Source organism: Pocillopora verrucosa, chromosome 13, assembly GCF_036669915.1.
Source record: "Pocillopora verrucosa isolate sample1 chromosome 13, ASM3666991v2, whole genome shotgun sequence".
Taxonomy (NCBI): Eukaryota; Metazoa; Cnidaria; class Anthozoa; order Scleractinia; family Pocilloporidae; genus Pocillopora; species Pocillopora verrucosa.
In genome coordinates, this window is record NC_089324.1 from 387,285 (window position 1) to 395,776 (window position 8,492).

An 8,492-nucleotide genomic window follows, 5' to 3' on the forward strand; every position below is an offset into this window, starting at 1 on the left:
GGCTAAATCTGTCAATACAGGAAAGGTGGGGCTCATTGAAACTGAAAGATACAGGTTTTTGATTGGACCTTTCGTATGACGGAGTAGATTGCCATGCCAACTGCGGTTTCTTGGAGTACCTCGTTTTTAGGAGCGCGCAAATCAAGGATTGGCATATTGTACCGTTTCTTTCTTCTATCGAAAGCCGTTGCCTTTCCGAAAGAAGTTTCAAGCGCTTTATACAGTATTTTCCTGCCTGAAATCTAACACTACATCGACATGGTAAGCACGAATCTATTGACTGAGATTTTGCGAAGATTTCGAAGACATTCTATTTAATTACATTGGATTTCAAAGTAATTTATCACGTTCTTTCTCGAAGTTTCGATTCGATTCTTTGAACCAGTCAGTTCTTCGGGTTCCACCTTTCACTTCATTTACTGTTTTTGAGTTTAACTTGCGACATTTAACATTTAATTCTCCTCGATGCTTCTTGTAACGTACATAGCGTGAATGTATTTCTGTCCACGTTGGCCAAGCCGGAGTTCAGATCGGTAACGCGTGCTGGGAGTTGTACTGTTTGGAACATGGAATTCAGCCTGATGGCCAAATGCCTAGCGACAAAACCATCGGCGGAGGAGACGACTCCTTCAACACGTTTTTCAGCGAAACAGGAGCAGGAAAACACGTTCCCCGCGCTGTGTTCGTTGATTTGGAACCAACCGTCGTCGGTAAGTTTACTAATATGTCTGAAGTGTTCCTCCAAAAGTTGCAATTTCGCAGTTATCAAACGTCGAAAAAATTATTTAGCATTTTCATTTTATCAGAAGCGTCATTATATCCAGTGCATAAACTGTGGTAAAAGCGAAGGTTATCGTAGCATTCAAAGATATCCGCCCAAATTACCTCCCGCCGAGGAGTTAAACGCGGCCCGAATTATTAAGTATCACTTTAGACTTGCTGTGTCTGTATCCTCACGTAACTTTCTTCTTTGGAACTTCTGTTTCGCGTGCTCCTATGTTTTATTACTCTTGATCCTACAAACTGAGCCTTCTCTTGAGACGAATATTGATTAAAACAGCGAGACGGAGAGTATTGTGCTTGGCAACAACTGTAAACAGAGTGTACCATGCGTCATCAAAAGACACGAACAAAAGGGGAAAGAAAATAGATGTTAAGATTCCTTGGTTAAATTTTCCTTCCCATGTGGGAAAACGTATACAGAAAGTGAAAATGTTGGCCTTGTTCGTCTGAAATACGTTCATGTTGATGGAGTTGTCACTCGTCAGTCTGATTTTGAAGAAGGGTATATTTCTACGAACACTGGCGGTGGTGGTGTTACAAGATAATTTAGGTCACCGAAAAAAGTTGCTAAAGCTGACATTTCAGGCGGTAGCCCTTCGCCAGAGCAAATCAAAGGCGAACTAAAGGATATCATCTGAAAGATAAATTTAAGAAACTTTTAAGAGTGGTCAATTTACTTTATCAACTCCATTGATCAAACCCAATGATCATGTCAAAGTTCTCACGAAGTATTTGCTGTTTCAGATGAAGTTCGTACTGGTACCTACAGACAGCTGTTTCACCCTGAACAGCTGATCACTGGCAAAGAAGATGCTGCTAACAACTATGCTCGCGGTCACTACACTGTTGGGAAAGAAATGATTGATCTTGTTCTGGACAGGATTAGGAAGTTGGTAAGCCACCTATGTCTTTTTCTCAATCAAGTGGTGTCTGACATGATACTGTCTAAACTAGAGTACAAAAATTAAACAGATACCAAATTTTCCTCTTTGATATAAAATCCCAGAATGTTAAAACAAATATTTATGCTTTGAATTCCCCCTTAGGCAGATCAGTGTACTGGTTTGCAAGGTTTCCTAATTTTCCATTCCTTTGGTGGTGGTACTGGCTCTGGATTTACTTCTCTGCTTATGGAGCGTCTGTCAGTTGACTATGGCAAGAAATCCAAGCTGGAATTTTCTATCTACCCAGCACCACAGATTGCTACAGCTGTTGTAGAGCCCTACAACTCTATCCTGACAACTCACACCACTTTGGAGCACTCTGACTGTGCCTTCATGGTTGACAATGAAGCCATCTATGACATCTGTCGCCGCAACCTGGATATTGAGAGACCCACTTACACCAACCTGAACAGACTGATTGGTCAGATTGTGTCATCAATCACTGCTTCACTGCGCTTTGATGGTGCCTTGAATGTTGATTTGACAGAGTTTCAGGTATTTATCAGATGAAGAGTACTTTTTAAACTTGATGAATCAGCATACTTCTGATGCAAGTTGTAGAATTTTTTTCCAGTAGATAGCCAGTTTGCTCTTGTGTTTGTAGACCAACTTGGTACCATACCCCCGTATCCACTTTCCTCTGGCCACCTATGCCCCAGTGATCTCAGCAGAGAAAGCTTATCACGAGCAGTTGAGTGTTGCTGAAATCACAAACGCCTGTTTTGAGCCAGCTAATCAGATGGTTAAATGTGACCCACGTCATGGGAAATACATGGCCTGTTGTTTGCTGTACCGTGGTGATGTGGTACCCAAAGATGTAAATGCTGCCATTGCAACAATCAAGACTAAGAGGACCATTCAGTTTGTGGACTGGTGTCCAACTGGCTTCAAGGTTTGTAATTTGGATAAGAAAGCTATTTTAGATGTTCCCAAAAATTAAGTCAAATTTCTGGCTTGTCAGAATTTTAACTTTAGAGAAGTTGTACATATATTGAAAACTTTTGAATTACTTTTTTAGGTTGGCATCAACTATCAGCCTCCCACAGTTGTTCCTGGTGGTGACCTGGCCAAAGTTCAGCGTGCTGTTTGTATGTTGAGTAATACCACAGCTATTGCAGAGGCCTGGGCCCGTCTGGATCATAAGTTTGATCTGATGTATGCCAAACGTGCGTTTGTCCACTGGTATGTGGGTGAGGGTATGGAGGAAGGAGAGTTCTCTGAGGCGCGTGAAGATTTGGCTGCATTGGAGAAGGACTACGAGGAAGTTGGAGTGGATTCTGTTGATGCAGAAGGGGAGGAAGAAGGAGAGGAATACTAGTCATGGGACAGTTTGTCATCTTGTCTGTTTAAGTTTTGGAAGATAAGCAATAAAGAGATTTTGCTTGGAAAATGGTGTCTTATGATTAATTTCTAAATCAGCTTTATTGTCAGGTTTTGTTTGATTTTTTCAACCATTCCCCGTTGAACAAAGTACTATTCGATGAAGCAACACAGCCAAAACATAGTTCTCTTTATCTTGAAATGTGAAATATTAGTCTTTTGCACTTAAAAGTGATCACAAATGCGAGATTTGGGTCATATTATTTGGAGGCGAACTATAACTTCACCCCTCAAGTAAGCTTTGACAGTAATTTAGGCGAACTTTGGGTCAACACTTAAATTAAGGTGTTGGAGACTTCTTTTTTACTCGTTTGTTTGTAATTTAATTCGCCAAATTTTCAATGTTGGGACCGCTTCCTTAAGCTACTCTGAATGCTGCTGCATCCATTGGCGAACATCAGTAATTGCTTAGGGCGACTAAAATCATATGGAATTTAGGTTTGGCCTCTGGAGAATCAGCAGTCTTTCAAAATGTGCAAAGCAATGTAGATCAAAACTTGAAAAATTAACCGAGTCAATTTCATTAGAAATAAACATCACACTTTCCATGCTCGCGGACGTTTTTTTTAACACTTCATTTATTTGTGACATGCATGTTTGTGCCGTTTGGAATAAGCCGATCAGTTCACTTGCTTTAGTTACATCATGGTATTTTCCAAAGAGTCGTGGGAAATCGTAGAATTTTCACAGCTCAAAAGTGTGCGAACCCTTAAAGAGCTAGGAAAGACTTGGTAAGTATTTATACCCCCTACAGTTGAAATACCATAGCCCATGGTTTAATATCCTTTTTTTTTTTTGTTCAAATTCTAGCCTGAATTATGGCGAAAGCTTATAGGCCGCACTTTACCAGGAACGTCTAAGAGACGGTTTAGTATTAATTGACAAATAATTCTCAACATTGCAATTTTAGTTTCTGTACTACTGCGGAAACGTAATCAGTAAACGAAAAATATTATCTAGGCGATAAAAACCTAACATTAATTGTTTATTTAAAGAGTTGCAAAAAATAATAATAAATAAAAAAATTAAACAACGGTCAAAATTTAACAGTTTTCTAAACTTAGAAGTGTTGAGTTTTGCGTTATTTGAACTCATTCCCCAAATTATCAGAGTTGTGTATGTCACGCTGTCACGATCTAAGTCGAGCATCACATCATTGTCTGGCTGTCACGATATTCCGTGGATTGGATTGGCATCCGCTGTATCGTGGGATTCTGAGTTTCCATCTCTTGCTTTCGGCACTTGCGGCACGAGCAGAACCCAAACCAATCTTTCCTAAAATTGGGTATGTAACAAGCAAAAATTAATGGATTGAAAAGTGAATTTACAAACTTCATCAGTTCCGTGATGATTGTAAGGACCAGAACAATATCGGGGTGCACTTCAGCCAGGACGTTAAAGGATCGAAGCATGGAGATGAATACAGAAGGGCCCCAACAGATGACCACGCCCATAGAAAGTGCACTCAGCATGCGTGTGACTTTTCTCTTCGCGTTGGCAGTCTCGTTACTGATGGTACCATTTTTTACATCTTTCTTGAGATAAACGAACGTCACGACAAACAGGAAAACCATGACAACCAGAGGAAGAGTAAAAGCCAGCAGAAAATACAGGGTAGTAGAAAGCTGCCCGCTCCAATTCCGATACAAATCGCACAGTTTGGGAACGCTACAGTTTTTTAGCTCCTCTGTTAAATTTTGATCAGCCTCTGGTATCTGCGTATAGAGGATACTCTGTGCGCTGTACATTAACGGTCCACTACAGACAACAGCGTACAGCCAAACGACGAAAACCACAACAAAGGGCGTACGGCGTGACATGAGACCTTTTAAAGGGTATGCCGCGTCACGATATACATCAACAGAAATCACTAAAAGCGAAACAAAAAAAGCCGCACCACAAGCCGAGGAGAAGAAATGTAGTAGCTTGCATGGAATAGTCCCCTCCTCTACGCTAAATACTGTGCTCAAATATATCAAGGGTCCCACGGTTAACAACCGAAATATCAAATCTGCTACAGACAGATGAAATACAAAAAAGTTTGACAAGTTCTTTAGCACACACTTGTTTTTCAGCATGACTCCGCAGACTGTAGCGTTGATAACGATTCCGATGAAAATCAGAAAGAAAACTGTTGCTTCAGATGCCTTGGCAATTTGTTTAGCCGTTACACACGTCATCTTGAGGATGTCGGCTTTGTCATTTCCTAAAGTCTGCATGGTGTCTGTCTTTCTTGGTTTTAGAGATATCTCAGTTTCCTTTTAATTTTTTCGCTGAAACCGAAAAAAAAAAAAGAATAAGTAAGTATAAAACGGTGGTGCATATCAATTAAAAACAGGAGCCTATCGGGCTCTCAAGATTTTATAAAGGGCTTTCACCTTTCACTAACGAATAAATCGCGGTGGAAGCCGTCAACTTAATTTGATAGTTGCCTTAGAAAACCTTGCGAGACAAAAACTGTGTCAAACTTTTTAATGTATTTCAAAGGTCTTATTTGTCGTTTCGAAATCATCTTCTGATTGGTTTAAAATCATCTGGTGGTCCGAGGTTTTTCTCGTGACCTTGCATCTGTCAGTATGGTATTAAGATTATTTGACCATCATATCATGTAACGTTCACAAAAGTTCCCTCCACCATTCATTGTTGTTGCGAAGGAAGCAAGGTTCCATTAACCTTTCGGTTACGCCACAGGCATGGCATGTTCTTGTTTATAAACGATTTCGTCTTGTTTACCTCTCTATCTTTGGTATAAGGACTTTCATGGAAAAAATGCAGAGGCCTGTACTCGACAACTACATCGAGTAATAGGTAATATAAATAGTGATGGGCAATGAAACAATGTTTTTTTTCAATGATCAAGGTTTATGGTCAGTCGATAAATGGCCTGTTCGTTCGTGATATTTTTCTCATAATTCCTTGATGACGTTATGGAAGATGAGATAAATGATGTATTCCACGACTTCCGTCAAAGAAAATCTAAGGTCGCCTAGACAGGAATTAATATACGTACTCAATCAGTTTTTAAACAACTCACAAACCTGTTTCCTCAAGGTACGTGCGCCAAAAGTGGACAGTCCCTTGAGAGGAACTTATAATACACGGGTTGAGCGAGTGGAGTTCGCTGAAGACTTTCGATAGACTGCTATTTACGGATGGTCAACCGAGCTCAGTTATTGCGAAACCGAGCGACATTACAGAAAGCGCAGCAATTTGACACCGTTCTGTGGTGGCTGTTAATTATGGCATATGATATCAGCATATAGAACGTTTTCACTGTAACGCAACGAAAATATAAATATTCAGTATTAATAAAAATATTCAATAAATGAAGTCAAGAAGATGTAATGTTATACATTACATTATATGTGGTGCACCAACATGGCGGCCGGAAGATAGCATAAATATCTGGAACTTACTTTTGCAATCTAGTCGAATGATTATCTGAAATAAACAAACAGACATTTAAAAAAAGCATTTTTCCTAACTCTTTAACTCCTAAAAAGGCTAAAAACCAGAAGATAAATGTATATTTTTTCACAAACACATCGGAGCTGCATGTCACCTACCGCCACAACTCTGAACTTCAAACTGCGCTGGTTTCCTAACCAAGCACGGTATTAAGCTGAAAATTTTATCACAAGTATTAATTTAGACCCTCTTATGCCCGATGAGGATAAAAGGTCTCGTGGCTCTCTAGTTTTGGATTTCGGAATTTGATGCGTTACGTGAAAATGATCTACAGACTTGACTTGAAATATATACTACATCACGGGCGACGAGTGGGGGATGAAGAAAAGACCGAAGTACGAGTGGTCAGCGGGGAAACAAATTTAATACCTCATATAGAGACATTTCAGTTATAGTTGCGGAAAACAATAGTGTTTTAAAGCCGAAATATCAACAGTATACTTCGCTAAATAAAATGTTAAGCAATTTTTCAAAAGTGTTGATGGCACATATATCTTTTACTGCTGTAATAAACAATAGAGGCATCGGAAACGGCATCGGTGGCATCCGGAAAGGCACCAAGAAGAATTATATTTACGTTTTGTAACTTGCTGCGTGACGAAAAAAGAAAACAAAAACCGTGGTCCCCAAATGAATTCTCCCACCTTGCGCCAAAACATTTTCAAATTTTCCGCAGCTTCACCTGTTCCTATTGGTAGGTCCGGCCAAGCCTTTATGGTCATTGGCTCCCGTATAGCCACTAACTATGGCCTATAAATACAGGTGTTTAGTGTTAAATTGTAAAACTCCCCGAAGAAGTTTACGACAGTTAAACGAAACGCGTCAGGGAATAAAGAAATTTTACAGCTACCGTTCGTAGTTCCGTCCGTTCGTTTAAAAGAATTTTTTTTAAAATTTGGTACGATAGCTGTGGTCAGTTTTTCCATGCAGCTTGTCTGGATGTACCTTTCGCAGAGACGTGGGGGGGACAGAGACACCAACACAACATTTCACCTGCCGTTCGCTTCGAAAATTAAGTTTTCATCTCGAGTTCATTTGTTAAATAAAATAGGAAAAAAACACTTCGAACGGAAAACAGAATTATTTGAACGCCTGGATCTTCTGAAAAAAGGTCTCCTAAACGAGTGGCCCTGATTATATTTAAGCATGGTAAACACGTTAGCCTTAACTTGGCTGTTTCTCGAAGCTCCGTGTTTTCTTACATGCCTTTTTCACGTGAAATGAGGCGATTGAATATATATAATAAACACTAAAAGAACTACAGCTGATGGAAATTTAAAATTTCTTATCTAAAGGCTGTGGAAACAAACTTATTAATAACTCTAAACATATAGAAATCTAGAACGAATTTTTTTTAGAGTTGCTCAGCTTTTCATTTTTCCGGAATCGAAAGTCGAGATTGCAAAATTCAAGTGAAAAGCAAACCGACTGTGATTTACGCCTTAAACAAGTCAAGATACTTTATTCCGTCATACAACAAGTTACATATCGTAAATATCATTCTTCTTGATGCCTTTCCCGGTGTCACCGATGCCTTTCCCGATGCCTCCATTGGTTAATATAATAGTAAAAATATTGTTCCAGTCAAAGCGTATGGAAAATTGTTTAACTTTTGAATTAGCGAAGTATAACCTGGTATCATTTTGGCTTTACTATACGATTGTTTTTTTGTAAGTTACAAAACGTAAATATAATTCTTCTTGGTGCCTTTCCCGATACCTCCATTGTTTAATACAGCGGTAAAAGATATATGTGCCATCGACACTTTTGAAAAATTGCTTCACATTTTATTTAGCGAAGTATACTCAGCAACCTTAAGCATTTCGACTTTACAACACTATTGTTTTCTGCAACTACTGCTGATATGTCTCTATATGAAGTATTAAATTTGTTTCCCCGCTGACCTCTCGTATTTCG

General features: G+C 39.3%; 2 protein-coding genes across 3 annotated transcripts; one reads left to right on the forward strand and one right to left on the reverse strand.

Moving 5' to 3' along the window:
* The first annotated feature begins 101 nt into the window (after window positions 1–101).
* LOC131789442 (tubulin alpha-1A chain-like) lies at window positions 102–3,117 on the forward strand. The gene is made up of 6 exons (XM_059106548.2): window positions 102–261; window positions 488–710; window positions 1,528–1,676; window positions 1,830–2,222; window positions 2,332–2,619; window positions 2,746–3,117. The coding sequence occupies exons 1-6, from the start codon at window positions 259–261 to the stop codon at window positions 3,043–3,045; spliced, it is 1,356 nt and encodes a 451-aa protein (XP_058962531.1). The 5' UTR covers window positions 102–258; the 3' UTR covers window positions 3,046–3,117.
* Window positions 3,118–3,798: 681 nt separating this feature from the next.
* Window positions 3,799–6,879, reverse strand: LOC131789444 (neuropeptide FF receptor 2). 2 transcript variants are annotated; one of them, XM_059106549.2, is made up of 4 exons: window positions 6,674–6,879; window positions 6,524–6,548; window positions 6,146–6,380; window positions 3,799–5,380 (listed from the first exon to the last, which is right to left on the reverse strand). In XM_059106549.2, exon 4 carries the CDS (start codon window positions 5,324–5,326, stop codon window positions 4,256–4,258), a length of 1,071 nt encoding a protein of 356 aa, XP_058962532.2. In that variant the 5' UTR covers window positions 5,327–5,380; window positions 6,146–6,380; window positions 6,524–6,548; window positions 6,674–6,879; the 3' UTR covers window positions 3,799–4,255. The 2 variants fall into 2 exon arrangements, with proteins under 2 accessions (XP_058962532.2, XP_066016002.1); XM_066159905.1 differs by having other exon boundaries at window positions 6,146–6,548.
* Window positions 6,880–8,492: the final 1,613 nt, after the last annotated feature.

Bases quoted from the DNA above. Each gene is read 5' to 3' on its own strand.
- LOC131789442 (XM_059106548.2), top strand. The intron at 711-1,527 runs GTAAGTTTACTA...TTGCTGTTTCAG, and splicing joins TTTGGAACCAACCGTCGTCG to ATGAAGTTCGTACTGGTACC. The intron at 1,677-1,829 runs GTAAGCCACCTA...ATTCCCCCTTAG, and splicing joins TGGACAGGATTAGGAAGTTG to GCAGATCAGTGTACTGGTTT.
- LOC131789444 (XM_059106549.2), bottom strand. From the start codon at position 5,326: ATGCAGACTTTAGGAAATGACAAAGCCGACATCCTCAAGATGACGTGT.